This window comes from Zingiber officinale, chromosome 5A (assembly GCF_018446385.1).
Source record: "Zingiber officinale cultivar Zhangliang chromosome 5A, Zo_v1.1, whole genome shotgun sequence".
Taxonomy (NCBI): Eukaryota; Viridiplantae; Streptophyta; class Magnoliopsida; order Zingiberales; family Zingiberaceae; genus Zingiber; species Zingiber officinale.
In genome coordinates this window covers 100,158,036-100,175,512 of record NC_055994.1, presented here as the reverse complement: position 1 = coordinate 100,175,512, position 17,477 = coordinate 100,158,036, and the positions used below count along the sequence as shown (strand labels likewise).

Below are 17,477 nucleotides of genomic sequence, written 5' to 3'. Positions count from 1 at the left end.
TCTTCAGTCCGAACGGCATCACATTGTAGCAGTAAGTACCGTCGGCTGTAATGAAGCTAACTTTCTCCTGATCTTCTCGGGCGAGCGGCACTTGATGATAGCCTTGATAAGCATCGAGCATATATATCAACTCGCAGCCAGCTGTGGAGTCCACCAGCTGATCGATCTGAGGCAAAGGATAAAAATCCTTCGGGCAAGCTTTCTTGAGATCCCGAAAATCTATGCACACTCTCCACTTGTTGCCCGGCTTGGAGACTAATACTACGTTCGCCAGCCAGCTCGAGAACTGAACCTCGCGTATATGGCCGGCCTCCAGGAGCTTCTCAACCTCCGCTCGGATGATGGCATTCTGTTCAGCGCTGAAATCTCTTTTTCTCTGCTTCACCGGCCGAGCGTTCGGTCGGACGTGGAGCTTGTTCTGCGCTATACTCGGCGAAATTCCGGGCAGCTCGTGCATCGACCAGACGAAGACATCACAGTTTCTCTGGAGGCATTTGATCACTTCCTCTTTCTGGCTTGCCTCCAGATCGGCCGCAACGAACGTGGTGGCCTCCGGTGGGGTCGGGTGAATCTGCACTTCCTCTTTTTCTTCATACACCAAAGAGGGAGGTTTTTCAGTTATGGCGTTTACCTCAATCCGGGGCGCCTTCTGAGCGAAATTGGCTTCTCCCTGTACCATCTCGACGTAGCATCGCCGAGCTGCCAGTTGATCTCCTCGTACTTCTCTCACTTTGTCTTCGACTGGGAACTTGATCTTTTGGTGGAAAGTGGAAACGGCCGCTCGGAATTCACTGAGAGCCGGTCATCCCAATATTACGTTGTATGCCGACAGAGAGTCCACCACGACGAAGTTTGCGGTCCGCGTCCTTCTGAGCGGCTCCTCTCCCAACGAAATGACCAACCGGATCTATCCGACCAGCAGGACTTCGTTGCCCGTAAACCCATAAAGGGGGGTTGTCATGGGCAGCAGCTCGGCTCGATCAATTTGCAATTGGTCGAAGGCCTTTTTGAATATAATATTGACCGAGCTTCCTGTGTCAATGAAAACGCGGTGAATAGTGTAGTTGGCTATTACCACTCTGATGAGGAGAGCGTCGTCATGCGACACTTCGACTCCCTCCAAGTCCTTGGGCCCGAAGCTGATTTCGGGCCGCTTGCCCGTTCCTGGTTGCAGCCGACCCCATGGATCTGGAGCTACCGGACGTTCGCCTTCCTTGCTCGGTTAGAGTGGCCTCCGGTCAGCCCGCCAGCTATAATGTTGATTTCGCCACGAGAAGTGTTACTTCTATTTTCTTCTTCCCGAGCAGACGGTCGGGGCCGCTCCCTAGACATTCGGGGATTCTCATGCCTCGGAGTGTGATGTCGCTCAGGAGTTTGTTGTTGTCTCCTGTCAGCTACCATCCGATCGGCTTCACGAGGCCTCTGTCGCCTGTCGGATGATGGCGATCGGCGGTGACCACCCCGGGGCACGGGTGGGCAATCATAGGAAGGCTTCGGCAATCTCTTGTATTGTGCGTGTCGGTCCGATAGAAAGAGCAGAACATAGGGGTCCATACCTTCCTCTTTGGTTTGGGCCGCTCGGCAGCTACCTCTTGTACATGGGACCTAGCCTGGGGGGAGCGGATTGCTTCGGCCCTCGGTCCTCTGGGCGGCTGATGAGCAGTGTGCGGCTTCCGCTCGGCAGGGGGAGCCCGTTCGGTGGGAGTTTCCTTTCTTCGGGCCACTTAGGCTTCCTCCACGTTGATGTATTTGTTGGCCCGGTGTAGCATATGGTCGTAGTCTCGGGGCGATTTCTGGATGAGCGATTGGAAGAAGTTCCCATCCATGAGGCCTTGTGTAAAGGCATTCATCATGATTTCCGAGGTGGCCGTAGGAATATCCATGGCCACCCTGTTGAACCGCTGGATATAGGCTCGGAGCGATTCGCGGGCTTCTTGTTTGATGGCAAACAAACTGACACTAGTCTTCTGATAGCGCCAACTGCTTGTAAAGTGGTGAAGGAAGGCCGTGCGGAAGTCTTTAAAACTTGTGATGGATCCGTCCGGCAACTTCTGAAACCACCGTTGAGCCGATCCCGAGAGGGTGGTTAAAAAAACTCGACACTTCACTCCATCTGTGTATTGATGAAGGGTAGCCATGTTATCGAACTTACCCAAATGATCGTCCGGGTCGGTGGTTCCATTGTATTCACCGATCGCCGGGGGCACATAGTGCTTTGGCAGAGGGTCCCGCAAGATGGCTTCTGAAAACTGACGGTTGACCCGCTCGGGAGAAGCGTCCGCTCGGGGGGCTTTGCCTTTTCTGCTGTCTCGTATTGGCACTTCGTCTGATGATGATCCTCGATCACGATTAACTGCCGCGGCTTCCGGAGGCGTGCGGAATAGGGCCCGGTGAAACGGAATCGTGGCCTGAGGTGCTTCCGCTCGGCCCCCTGATACTGATGTCGCTTGCTGCTCAATCCGCTCGGCTTGTGCCCTCTGTTTTTGCTCCACAAGCTTAGCTTCCCTCGACTCGATCAAAGCGTCGAGTTCCTCCATGGAGAGCGTCACCGTATGCGGTCGTCCAGCTTCATCCATTGCTTCCGATCGGATGCAGGAGTGTTCCCACAGACGGCGCCAAATTGATCCTGTTCGAGTCGCTGAATCAACGGACGCTGGGTATGTGGCATTCTCCGACTGCTGATGTTGATCTCCGACCACTTGCACCACCGACTTCCGGCGAACCGGCAAAGAAGTCGAGCCGGGAAGGAGTTCCCAGCGACGACCCTCCGATGCTCAAGTCAGACAAACGAAAAACAAGAAGGTGGCTTCCAGGATCAGAGATTTTTTATACCTCCGGTGAAGTCCAAGGGCTCTTATATAGAGCTACGGGAGTTTGGTGCACACAAACCGAGGTGCACACGTGTCTTATACCATACCGCAGCATAGGCTTATCAGAAGAGCATGTCTGATGCCATACTGCTACAGTCTGAGCGTCTCTTTGATGGGACAGCAGAATCCTTTGTCGTACGATACTGAGTATGGCCTAGTCCTCGAACATGCTTGTTGTCAGCAATAGGGGTTACTAAGATGACGTCCCCACTGTCCCATACTTTTTGACTTCCCAGATCAACCATCACGCCGCTCAGCCAGAACATTCGCCTTTGATCTGGCGTAGGTGGTCATCCGTCCGGGAAGGTTCAGGGTCGTCGCCTGCTCAGCTCTCGTAGCCTGACACCCTGGCCGAGCGGACAGACTGCTCGGCCTTTACCGCGGCCGAGCGGACAGACTGCTCGGCTTTTACTCTTGCCTTGCACCGCGCCCGAGCGGACTATCCGCTCGGCCATATGATTTCCTTCATTGGAAATCTTGGCCCACGGCCAGATGGTTGTTCTCTCGGATGAGGGTCGCTGCCTAATGATTGGCTTGTCCCGCCCGCTCGTCGAGCCCATGGGGTTGACCCCCCTTTGACTATTGACCTCCACGTGTCGTTGACCTTTTCCTTATGAGGGGCCCCCCGGTTTTATCACCGGATCAAGAAAGATGAAAGATTTTTTTTTTAAATAATATCAAATCCTAATCTTTTTCCATCTGAGACCTCAACGAGACTTGGGCCGATCCTGGGAGGCGGCAAATCGGGTCATCCCTGGCGGTCTTCTCGGGCCCAACACCGTCCCCCCTTTTCACAAGCTTGTCCCAACGTAAACGGGCAGGTCGTCCGATTCTATGACGGTGACAGCCACACGGCTCTGCTCCAACCGATGGAAATTTAGTCGTTGTAGATCGAGTGATGTGAGATGATCGACGCAGCAAATTTGATGTATCCGAGTCATTGATGTCATTGTGAACCATGTTCCACTCAAAGCGAGACATTATCAAATTTATTCACGGCCGTAAAGAATGGCATTTGACTCCGGTCATTCGGTCAACCCTCTGACTTCCTCCTGCCATTGTAAGGTCCCAAGACAGCTTTATAAGAATGGACAGGTGATGGATTTCCTATAGATAACGTACCCTCGGAGGGAAAAAAAATTCCATTCATCCCACATAACCATGGGTTATAAACTGACCCATTTATCTCCATTCATATGGCCGGAGTGAACATAATCATCTTTAACTATCAGTTCCAAATGCCTCGATCAGTGCAACCACCCACAGGTCGAACCAAGTATGAATCAATCTGTCTGTACCTAGCACGCTGTATCAGGCCAAGTATGACTAGCTGACTCGATTGCCCAACTTATCAGACAGCTCAGCGTGATTAGCAGACTATACTTAAAATAGCAGTCAAGCTTGGTTATCAAATCATGGTCAACCACAGGATACAATCATGATACCAAAAACCCATACAGGTAGCAAAATGGATCGACTAGTGTTTCACAGTTTCAGATTACAATCACAGATACATACTCATGCAATGCATGATATAGCGAGGAAACAAATGTTTTAACAGCAGATAGTGCCGCAGAAGAAGGGGAAAAGGTATTGACAGGTAGCAAAACTTGCAAAGACAAATCTGATACACCCAGTGATTTTTTTCCCTACCAGTTCACATCATCGAGCTAATTAACTAGAGACAACAGTGAGATTTCCAGAGAAAACACGTTACTGTGACCGTATTCCACTACCTACGTTCATTTTTCTTCGGCGGCAGCAGCCTCATTTCCACTAGTCGCTTGAACAGTTGCCAGAGCTATGGCCTCACCTGGAGGAGGGTGGTCAAATCTGCATGCCGCAGCAAATTTGCATGTGCCTGTCTTCATGTAGAATGCACAAACAGTTGCGCCCTGCCAAAAAGCAAAGTTCATCAATAAGGCACTTCACCAGTATGCAAGGATTCTCATGGCGTAAGTATTTCTAAGTTAAAATTAAAAACAAAATAATTAACCAGTAGCATAACAAAGAATAACAAAAAAAGTAAATATTAGAATCTTTAGAATAATGACAATCAACCATTACTGAGAGCAAAGAATGATCAAAGTAGAAAAGCTGCACTCTTTATGGCTTTCGTTCAATAAGTCATTTATTTGCAATGTAGTTCGATTATACATTTTTCCATGGATCTAATGAAGTAGATTGTATGCTAACAAGTACCAATGAGCAAGAAAAGACGCCCAGTATCACTTCATAGTTCATACAGGACTTGGGTAGGTAATCCTTCGCCACACAAAGAATAGCTTGTTCTAAATTTCAGTGTGAGACCTTGTTAATAAACAACTAATTAAATCTACACTCAGAACCAATTACAAAATAGAACAAGTTTAGGGCTGGTAAAATGGGGAGACAGAAGTCAAAAAGTTAAATCACAAACATAAAATAGTAAAAACTCAGAACTAACAAGGTATATGAAACCATTAATAGGCATCTGAATATGAGAGATAAATAGCATGAGAGAAGCAATTGTCAAAGGTCTAAACTACATAAACAAGCAGAAAAACTTTTAAAAAGCTTCATAGCGGAAGAGCAAAATAATGATTTCACAATAATACCTGTCTTCTTGGTAACCCAGCAAGAGTAAGCTTTACAGTTTGCTCAGAAGCCTGATGTAATCCTGAGGTTGGCGCTGACCTGTTAATAGGGTGGTGAAACTTGCATCTGTCTCCAAACTTGCAGACTCCAGTCTTCATGTAGTACTGTATCAAGATAGCAGGCCAATGTCAAAGAAAGTAAAACAGCTTCGACCAAAGAGCTAAAATCATGATCATTAAAGCACCAATGTGAGTCAAATGTTGACCAGAAAAAACAAATAAATAGTGATCCTAAGAAACAAAAATAAACTAGGCCAAGATGGATAATTGCTACTAGCCATCACGCACACGCGTTACGTGTAATATAATGCATAAATACACGTAAATTATATAAAATAAATATTTACTGTAAACAACATTATTCAATGCTAGTATGATTTATTCTATAAAAATCTTAATCCGAAAACAAAGTAGAAAGTAGGTTACCTCAAGTTATGTAGCAAGAATGTCTTATATCATCCGAAGAACTAATGAGATACAGAGATAGATAGATGCGACTGTGATTTTTTTCTCAAGAATCGATGAGATATAGATGGATTGATGTAGCTATATCGATATGCAAACAAGCCGAAACAGATGAATTGATGCGTTGTGATATAACAAGGATAAGAAGTTGTAGCAAAAATTGGAGAGAGAAAGGAAAGGAGAGAACGATCAAGAACCGATGAGGATTGAAATTTGGTTATGTATCTGTAATTTGAGAATGATAACTTAAAATTACTAATAAACCTTAAAATTATTTTCAGTGTAAAAAAAAAGGATATTAATGTCACTTAATTTTAGACTTCACCAAATCAATTGAGTTGGTTATTAAAAGGTCTACATTCTTAATTAAATAATAAGAAATTGACCATGCATTTTTGTATTTTTAACTTTTTCTACTTTGAATGTTGGTACTTCCAATATTTCATGAACCATCTAAGTGAGGTATAAAAAAAATGCAAGTGATATTTGGTTAACCTATGAGAAGCACATATCCAAGGGCATGTGCAGTCAATATTCCTTTGAATAATTTTTTTAAAAAATATATATTGATAAAAATGCTTAACATGTATATAAGAGACTGTACTAATCAACTTATCCATTCACTAATTCCTCATAAAAATAGGTAATCATGTAATGAAAAGCACAAGAAATATAACAAAGTAACAAATTACACAAAAGTATCCCACAATAATGTGAAGATATCATCTAAGTAACAAGCATATAATTAGACACATGCAAAACAAGTGTTCATTAACGTAACAAGTTATCACAACAAATGTTTAGTTTACAAAAGTATCTCACAATCAAGAGGAAAAAACATCTTAAAAAAATTCATTAATTCAGAGGGGACAAAGACAGGTGATGCTCAAGATTTTCATTTGATATGGTTCAACTCAAGCTGATAGCTGAAAAGGCAGCTTCGGACCATTTGATCTCACCCACTAAAGCCAACCCCATATTTGGAATCACATGTGGTATAGTATATATGTAATACAACTCACAACAGATGACTGCATATGCAACTGTCTAGAAGGGTTTTTAATGTAGAATCTAAGCCAACTCATAACTTAATGCATTGCATGGCACTATTTGATGAGTACCGTGCCATGTCATAGTTGACTAATTATTTATAAACACAACTCGTTAAAAAACTTTTGAAAAATATATTAATCTATTATAAATTGAATAATTTTAATAGATAAAATATTAAAATACTACATGCAGTCTTTGAACATATCCATACCATCTCTTCCAATATTCTCTCATTTTATCCATTCAATTAACTCTATATTATCATCTTGACATTCTCATCTCTATTATATTAACTTTTTTTCTTGTTGCTTTCAAAAAACAAAATTGATTCATAAAGTATGGCGAGCCATATCTAATAAACTTTTTCTTTCAGCCTAAGAGGGGCATGACTAACAACACTAGAATCCAAGAGCTACTCTCCTTTTTGACCATTTATTCTTTATTCTTTTAATAACGCCTTCATCAATTAAAGAATTTTTGTTGATTAATATATCCAAGATATATAGAACTCTTGGATCTGTCCATGTTATCTTTCTCATCCCTCTTATCTAAACTACAATTCACATATTAACTTTTGGTTCTAATTATCTTAAAAGGCTTTTGTATCTAAAATTTTTCTCCACTATTCAACATCAATTTAAACTAATTACATTGTAACCAATTAGCAAAATTTCATCTACAAATAGCATTCACCAAAGAGAATTATCTTGAATATCATTTAATACTTTCTCCAATACTGATGTAATAAGTAATCTTTGATGTAAAGGTGCTATAGGAAAATCATCTGTTACACTACCAGTATCTGTAACACTAAGTAACAACAATATCATACATTTTTCATTGTATCAATATAGTTACTATATAATTTATTTTTCAATAATAGTTGCCACAATGATTGTCAAGGGGATATATCATAAATTTTTTTCCAAATCAATAAAATCATATTCAAATCCTTCTTTTCTATATATTTTTACATTAGTTGTCTTATTCAATAAATAGCACTCTGATTGACTTGTCATGTGAAGATAATAACTTGAAGATATAATCCAAAAATTTAATCATAAGATTTTCTAGACTAGATTTGTTATAAATTCAAAGTGTATATACAGATGCATTTAAAAAATGCTAACTCAAAGGCATAAAAATATGTTAGAAATGCATTATTGCATCTAAAAGAGTATACAAGTAGTCCAAGGAGCCGAGACCATAAAAGTAATTAGGACAGGGAACAGAGTCGCAATGGTTTAAAATCTAGATGTTGTGATTCCTATCATACTGTGGTTCATTACAAAGTCTAAAAGAAGGTAAAGTTAACGTACATCACATTCTATTTCCCCAGGCCTTTGAGGATAGCTAGTCGGAAGAATACCAAGCTGCAACAACAACAAAAAAATGATATCTCACACATGGGACTAAATAGCAACATGTAGAGACACATCAGTTCATCCTATTCTTACTGATGTTTGGGCAGTCTGCAGATCTATATTTTGAAGAAAATTAGCAGCTGGATTCAAGACTCCAAGTGAAAGACTAGCAGCAGCAGCTGGCAGAACAGTTGGTGCCAGGCCAGCCACTAGTGATGGATTAATTGCTTTGTACAAGGAAAAAAACACAAGAAAATGAATAGTTCAGTGATTTTGTAATTCAAGAATAGGCAAACTTACCTTGAAAAGTACAGGCAAATTTCTTTTAAAAGCATACCATTTCTATCTGGATGATTGAAACGGCAAGTAGCACCATATTTGCAGCTGAAAGACAACAAAAAACGATGGTTGAGTTTTCCTTCAGAGAACCAAGATTTACACCAACAGAAGCTGCAACTGCTGAAAGTAGGAATTTACCTTCCAGTTTTAAGGTAAAATGGGCAATCTGCCTCTCCCTACAACACAAGAGAAAAAATAATTACATGCTATAAATATTAGAGCAGGTTCCTATTCTTTATGCAAAACAAAGATCGCAATTGTCCTGAACAACCATCTGATTGTATACAAAATTAAATAATGAACCTCAATATTCAAAATCATGTTGCAATTCATTAGTTTTATTTCAAAGTATTACCGGTCGAATAGGCAATCCCTTTGAATTATGCAATAAAGCAAGGGTGACTGGGATGTGTGTGTTTGACAATGAGACATCAACAGTTGCCTCCACATGCTGTCCTAATAAGTCTTGCACACCATTTTGTTCATTGGATTGCAACTGAAGATCTTTTGGATGATGGAATTTGCAATTTGCTCCAAACTTGCAGCTTTTAGTTTTCATATAAAACTGAAGCAGGGTGTATTTAGATTAACCACATATCAATTTACAAAAGATTGCAAATAAAGTAACTTACCGAGCATACAGGTTCAGTTGGTCTCTCAGGCAAGATTGAAACATCAGTAGTTTCAGCACCCTGCAGTTTAGCAGAGTTCCCATATGAAAAAGAAATGCAGCATGCAAGATCAAGGAAGAGTACACTTGGATTAAAAGAATTTTCAAAAGAATCAAAATAAATAAAATATTACTTACTCCTAAAGATACTTCATTTGCAGAACCATTAAAGTTTTCATTCGGATGGTTGAACTTGCAACGGATTCCAAATTTACACTTTTGTGTCTTCATGTAGTACTACATGTCAAGTGAAAAAAGGAAATATATAACAAAGATATCAATTACAATTGAAGCAAACAGAAATTGGGTATATAACCAGAACTACTAACAGGACAATCAGGCTCTCCTGGTCTTTCTGGAAGAGATTCACTAGTGGGGACAAGAGGAATCTGCAGAAAATAACATTGGAAAAAGAAAGAAAATACACAATCTAATCAATAAATGCCCAGCGAGAAATCTTTCTAAGAATCTAAAGATCAAATAAAAGCTTTTGGACAACATGACTAACTTTCCAACTTTCAGAGGGTCATCACAAAAGAATCAAACTCAATAAATGAGATATATTGCATCACTATAGCACCAAGTATGGTTAATAGGAAAAATAAAAATAGAGATGGGAAATGTGAAAATAATTTCATTGAAATAATAAAGAATAGATATCCAACAGTATTATTACTCAGACTTGTGTTCGTGTATCTAACAAGGGTATGGTTCCAACAGTCAAGAATGTGAATTTTTTTTAGATGAGGATATAAGAATTTGTTGAAAAAGAATCTAAATTTAGAACACCAGTATAGGGACATTATAGGGACATAACAAATCTTTAAAATACAAAAATAGCTAAATTTAATCTATTAACTTAACAATATATATTAAGTTATATGGCCCATTAATATACATCCAATTATAATGTATATAATTTAAATCAATGGTATTAATCAAACCCTAATTCATGGGATATTATAAGTCATACTATAGCCATTCACCCTAATAATTGGTGTTATACAACTAGTAGCTTAAGTGATATATGTTATGTATATAACAATATAAGTTACAAATTACAATAACTAGCACTTATAATTTAAGTTAATATAACTTAAATTATTATAATATAACCTTTTGTATTGGTTACATAACTTATAATAATTAATAACTTACATGATATAATTTATATGACCATAGTCCTCAACCATTTAGGCCCTCCCCTCAATGCGAGCAATGCAACACAGCCAACCTTCACACAACTAATTCCTCTTCCTTTCTCAATAACGCAATCACTTGACACCACCTCCCCCATGCAATGTCACCAACACTGAACTCTCCCTCCCCATTCACAACACCAATGAAATGCTTGCAAAGCCAAGGTAGGCAAACTTTCTTAGTCACTTTTCCTCCCCTTGCTTTCACAGATAAGTATAATTGCTCAGACTCTTTTTTAAAACTCATACTGTGTCATGTCAACACATGTACAAGGGGGGATATCTACCGAGTCCAAGTGACAGAGTAAATCCCTATCAGATAACAAAGAGTGAGGCAACAGGAAGAGAAGAATCACGAGTACATCGCTCTTTCCTGAAGGCACATCCACTACACTGTTTCTGGTACAACCAGAAGGAAGGTTATCCTTGAGACTTCACTCTTTCCTACTTCACTACCCTTGTTCAGCACACAAGGGTTTCCAGAGGTTATCCATTGATAACTTCCAGTTTCTATTAGTATTTCAAATACCTCTCTGATGGTACCCATTCTTCTGCTGCTTGTATGTTGGCCTGCTATGGATTTTTAAAGCATAAAAGGCTTCATGTAAAAATTAATCTCTTTGGCTACTAGTAAGTGAAAAATTCTAATAAAATTCTGCCAGTATAAGGTAGAAACTTAAATTCCTTTTTCCACCTTGCCTTTAGAAACTACATAAATCAAGGAAAGATAACAAAATTGAGATGCAATAAATTTTAAGGTTGAAAACATTCTTTCAAAAATTGCTTTTGAAAGGGATGTTCACAGCAGCAGAAGAATGTAGCTTGCTTCTTGCATGGGTGAACTCCAAGTAGATCATGGACATTCTAAACCAAAATCCAAGATCTAATTTCAATTGGTTAAAACTCAGTCCATCAAAGGGCAGACCACACTATACTGTTATGGCCTAGGTAAGTGAAAGCCTTTGCTTTTAATTGGCTGAAAATGGAGATTCCAAGAGACTGTAACAAAAACTACACTGTCATCAGCTAGGTAACAATATGATCATTTGAGAGAAACAATTACTTCAGTATTATAACAAGCGCATGTGAGCAACAAGTGGATTAATTGATAATAAATCAGCAAGCATATAACAAACCCTTTACTGCAAGAATAAAGGACGTGAAATTGTAATCATGCAATAGGAACAACAGCTAAGGATATCAACGATCTTGTTCTGAACAAAGGTTGAAATACTTTTTCAAATAGCTTACAAGATGCAATGTTATAAAATTGCTCAAATTGCACAATCATCCACGTATGATAAATGAACATGTTAAGCATTTTTAAGATGTTAAATATTAGGCATAGTGGCATACTCTTCACAGCATAGGTGATCATGCCTCATTGCTATAGTTACTTCCTTTAAGAAACAAACTCTAGATACTGAGGAGATCCTCAAATCATCCAGAATCTAGGTGAATATGCAAACTAAGTTATCATTAGTCCTTGTATAACAAGGTATTAGTACTGCAATTAATAAGGCAACCCCATCAAGTCAACAGACACGAATGTAAACCTAATTGCAGGATAATAGCTTGTTTATGACCCAGAGTGTAGATACTTGCACAGAGACAGAAAATTCCACTAGATATGATCTTAAAATAATAAGCATTGGAGTAAGTGCCCAACATATGCATAGCTAGTACACATACAATAAGACTAAGAAGTTATATTGAGAGTTTTGTGAAAATTTTGAAGGGAAAAAAAGATAAGGTATATGTGATTCATGCTGCTTAATATCAGAGTTCAAACTTTGATACTTGAGCTCCTCATTTACCCCCTTTGTATTTATGTTGGATACCAACACACAGTTTCAAGTGGCACTTAACATTTCTATTGGTCACATGTAAAAAAAGTTTACAAAGACAATTGGATTTGCACCCACATTGAATATCTGAGTCAGAATGATATGGAGCTGATGTTTGCTGCTGGTTTGTATACATCATAGAATTTAAAACATTAAAAGTTCCTCCAGCAGAACTACATGACTGTACTAGATTAGGATGTCCTAGAAAGAACACAAAAGCTGAGTTAACATATAAGGCTTATGAGTACTACATTCACAGAAGAATTTTTTTTTAAAAAAAAATGCAGATTGGTGCTATATTTATTCACCTTAAACAATAAAAAAGTCAACAGGAGTCAATTATTTTCCTTGGAACTGAGGGTCACCCTAAAAATTCATTCTGAGCCTTAAACGATTATAATCGAAGACTCCAATTACATATATCTTCTTAACCAAAATATATAGAAATTTTAAAATAAATATTGACAATGTAATAAAAATAATCAAACCGACATATGCCTATGTGTAAGAACGTACACTAAATTGTATTTATCATACAAAATCATAATAAATTAACCAATTATCACCTCTTTCCAGTCTGGTATTCCACCCTCAGGAACCCAAAAAGGGTGGTCAAACTTGCAAGCATCTCCAAATTTACAGGTTCTTGTCATCATATAGTAAGCACAATCCTTTTCTCCTGGTCTCTGAGGATATATAGGAAGATTGCTTCCAGTTTCAAATCTAGGGCGTTTGATCAAAGAATTTGAAGAAAATAAAGCCTCAGTTTCCCCAAAACTGTTATGACTTCCAAGAAGTGTCTGATGGTAGAAAGCTATATATACATAATACAAAAAAATAATATAAGACACCAAGTTTAGTATATGATATACTTCATTAAATTATGCTTATATCTCCCATTACATCTAACTAAATAATAAATGAAACAAAATTTTCAAAGAAACTTTTAGAAAGGTCAAAGTACTGATGGAAAAACATAAGATAACCTAAGTCAGAATTTCACTTATCTAATTGCATTATGGACCTAACATAATAATCTAACTTAAATCAGAAATAGTAATCAAATATTTATGGGAGTAGATAACTAGCAATTAAGAGAATACAGTGGCAAGTAGGGATCAAATAAACATAGTGTATACACGAATAAGATACATTCAAGTTTAATATAAAAACATACTGGATAAGGAACAATTCTATAGCAAGCTTCAGCAATTAAACGTATTTTATCTAGGCTACTAGAAGAACAATTAGCAAATGGTGCGGCATAGATTTAGATACCAATAGAGCCCACTGATACTTGCCACCCAAGAAAATACTAATACTAGCAAAGTAATAACCAAAAGGTCTTTTTTTCTTTAGCAACACAGTTTGGAACATGATATCGCTTTGACTATCCCAGTAAATATCAGTCCAATCGATTATGGTATAAACTAATTCAAACCTATGATTCCAAGAGCATTTTGTATATACAGAAACAATCACCTTTTATATTCACAGTTTATATGTGCTGAAATGATATGTAACCACTGTTGAAGGAATATGATGAAAAAGTCAGTTAGTGCAATAGTAATAGTAATAATGTTCCCTTTCTTATTCAGCACTAAGCTAATTCACTAAATGTGTTCTAACAAGTTAGTAATATGTGGATGCCTTTAGTGGTGTTGTATGTTTTATGCTACCACTCTGAGAACAGAAATGGCCAGATGCTATGGAAACACATTTAATTTCATGCAAGAAAATTTTCCAGCTGCCGCATATTACTACATCTACCAACGGAAAGAGAGAAAAAAACAATATTCATTCTGCTTTGGGTGATGAATCACAGAGTATAAGACTACAAAAGTAACAACCTTTGGCTTACTGATAATAAGTGGGTCTACATTACCGTATTAATGCAGGTTTCGCATGTAATCTTTTCCCAACAGTTATTATACAGGTATTAGAGTTATTAAGCGGCGTCAAAATGAAACCATCATCGTAAAATAAGATGTCCCAACCTTCCATAGAGCGCTTGGTTCCGGCGAGTAGAGAAGGATCGTAGGCTGAGGTTCCGTACAGCGATGAGGTGGCCGCCGAGTAGTTGCTGGAGGCGCCAAGACCCTGCTTCGAGTAGACCGCGGCTAGCTTGTCGGCGTACAAGGAGGCCGTGTCGGTGGCCGAGTAGGTCTCGACGCTGGGTAAGCGTGGGGACGTACGGTAGGCGTAGATGGAGGAGAGGCCGGCTCCGTCGTACGCGCTCCCTCCGTAGCTTGAGCGATAGCTGTCACCGATCCCACCATAGCTGTAGGTTTGCCTCGACGACATAGCGGAGATTGAGAGATCGCGAGCGAGAATAACAGGATTAGGGTTTTCGCACACACTCCTGACCTACAGTTTCGACACCACGACGAGAGAATGATTGGATCTAAATAGAGAAGAGAGAGAACGATAAGAATCATTTTAAATCCGGCCCATTAGTTAGTTAGGCCCAATCATCTCACTCATCGTCCCGTTTAACACGACTTTAATATAAAAAAAATGATTAATAAGTCCCGGTAACGTCGAATCTGGTTTCATAAAGAATTTTCACTAGTCTGAATATAGAAAAATAGACGAAATCTGAGATTATTCGTCAATACCTTCGAATCCTAATTTCCATTATTTAAGAAAAATTATGATGCATTTGGAGATAACTCAAGGAATGTATTTGGTTTAAGTTATCATATATAATTTTAATTATGTGATTATCTGGTAATCACATAATCAAAATTATGGGAAATAAAACATAATCAAATGTTATTTGATTTAATTTAGATAATGCAACAAAAATTTGTTTGTTTGAAGGTTTTAATGAATAATCTAGTTTAATATTTTACTATATTACTTTTATTTACAAAACCAATTATACGTAATAATAATAATAATAATAATAATAATTTATTATTATTATTATTTAAACTCTGCATTTATTTTTTACTTTTTCTTTATTTCTATATTTTTTTTATTTTGTTTGTTTTTTCTGATGTTTTTTATTTTTTTAGTTTTTTTGCTTTTTTATTTTTTATTTTTTATTTTTTAAATTTTTTTTACATTTTTTATTTTTATTTTTAAATTATTTTTTATTCTTTATTTAAATTATTTTTTCCTTTTTTTAAAAAAATTTTTAAATTTTTTTTACATTTTTTATATTTTTTATGTTTTTAAGGTTTTTTATTATTTTTTACTTTTTAAAAAAAAAATTTAAGTTTTTTCTATTTTTTATGTTTTTTATATTTTTTATGTTTTTTTAAGTTTTTTATAATTTTTTATTTTTTAAAAAAAATTATGTTTTTTTTTATTTATTTTTTTCTTACATTTTCCTTTTTTGTCATATTTTTCTCTTATCCGAGGGTATTTTGGGTAAAAAAATTTGTTCACCCCAAAATCAAGAAAAACCTCAGTTTTCTGAGGTTTTCCGATTCCTGGTTGCATGCCCCTTTTGCTGACGTGTCGGGCATGGAATATTACTCGGGAATCGTCGATTAACTAAACCAAACAGGATTTTTGTTGATAACCTTGAATGGATAACCAAAGTTATCAAGAATAACCCCCAACCAAACGCACCCAAAGTCATATCTTCTTCTCCTCTGCCACCCACAGGGTCGAGATATCCTCCTTGAGGCCCCGCTTAGCTTATTCTTGTGTGCATAAGCCCCCTATAGCAGAGACTCTCCTGTCGAGCTAGTTTTCTTCGACTTCAACCTCCAACTATTCCTGACAATCACAGCCGTCGTACTCGACTACCAGAATCTCCCCGACCTGACATTCAAAGATGAGGGAGACACCTAGCTAACGGCCCGACGACATGAAATGTGTGACTCAACCATCGCCTCGTCTGGGGCCGGACCTCTCACGTGCTTGGCCAACCGACTTCCTACCCTACGCGCGTGTGGCAAGCTGCATGGGTCATGCGACAGCTCGCGTGGGGTAACGGGTCTGAATACATGGATATTCACTCACATCAGCTATATAAAGTTCAGCAATGATAGGTGAAGGTGTGGTTTTCTTCTCATGCGTAGATGATGCTTTTCTCTTTGCGTCGTTTGCACTTCTTCTCACACACACCCACGAGCCTCTTTCCCTTCAACTGATTTGACCATCGGAGAGGTCACGCCGGCCACATCGACACCCGCTGACCCATGTTGATTCATAAGACCTCGAATCTCGACCAATTAATCAAGATTCACAAGATTTTGAATCTCAACATGTAGGATTGTGGAGATCTATAAAGGGTGAATATTGATCTTGTTGCTTTCGTCCTTTTCATCATTCATTCGTTCTTTTTATAGAGTTTGTTGTTGTAACAAAAATAAACAAAGAACAAAGCAAAGAGAGAAGAGAACACATCGATTTACTTGGCCCCTAACATCCTAGGATTAGTACATCGAAGGCCTATGTACGGGAGGTGGTCGTCCACTAGTGTTCTCCAGATGCCTTCCGTAGACGAAGAAACCTTCTTACAATATTAAAATGAAAAGCACTTAATCAAACACAAATTCTCTTTTTGGCAAGCTGATATGGAAGTCCTGAGTATCACACACCCCTTCTAAAGCTTCTCCAATCGTAAAGCTTTGCAACATGTTTTTTCGAGCACATTATAGGAGAGTAGTAGAAAGATTGATGTCTTGAGCTTTGATCTTCGAGGTTCTTTTATAGCACTTGTTCTATCTATCGATCTTGATCAAATTTGATCAAGTTTATTGTGATCCATGATCTTATCATTATCAGATTGATCAGTCTACAAAACCTCTTATCGATCTACCGAACTATTCAGTCTACCGGACCCGTTTGATCTACTAAACCCATTTTTCAGTCTATCAAAATTTTTCGGTCTACCAAATTTGTTTTTAGTCTACCAAACTAGTTTTTAGTCTATCAAATCAGCTTGAGTCTAGTTCGACTCAAGTTAAGTTCAATTCACTCTAAATTTGTTCTAGTCTCATCTATTTGCATTTGTCTGTTTTATATTTTACTTCCAGCTTCAGGTTCTTGCAAAACAATATACACAATACAAGC

The 17,477-nt window shown here is 38.4% G+C and overlaps 1 protein-coding gene across 1 annotated transcript; it reads right to left on the bottom strand.

Annotated features, from left to right (window-relative positions):
* Positions 1 to 4,312: 4,312 nt before the first annotated feature.
* On the bottom strand, positions 4,313 to 14,846 carry LOC121981227 (zinc finger CCCH domain-containing protein 8-like). The gene is made up of 12 exons (XM_042533648.1): positions 14,441 to 14,846; positions 13,010 to 13,257; positions 9,727 to 9,786; positions 9,536 to 9,634; positions 9,360 to 9,419; positions 9,083 to 9,292; positions 8,866 to 8,903; positions 8,726 to 8,772; positions 8,482 to 8,615; positions 8,344 to 8,397; positions 5,468 to 5,611; positions 4,313 to 4,765 (listed from the first exon to the last, which is right to left on the bottom strand). The coding sequence occupies exons 1-12, from the start codon at positions 14,745 to 14,747 to the stop codon at positions 4,613 to 4,615; spliced, it is 1,554 nt and encodes a 517-aa protein (XP_042389582.1). The 5' UTR covers positions 14,748 to 14,846; the 3' UTR covers positions 4,313 to 4,612.
* Between the last annotated feature and the right edge of the window lie 2,631 nt (positions 14,847 to 17,477).

Excerpts from the sequence above, each read along its gene's own strand:
- LOC121981227 (XM_042533648.1), bottom strand. The coding sequence starts at position 14,747 with ATGTCGTCGAGGCAAACCTACAGCTATGGTGGGATCGGTGACAGCTAT. Across the intron at positions 9,420-9,535 it reads CAAATGAAGTATCTTTAGGA|GGTGCTGAAACTACTGATGT; the intron begins GTAAGTAATATT and ends GCTAAACTGCAG. Across the intron at positions 8,904-9,082 it reads AGGGATTGCCTATTCGACCG|GGAGAGGCAGATTGCCCATT; the intron begins GTAATACTTTGA and ends CTTGTGTTGTAG.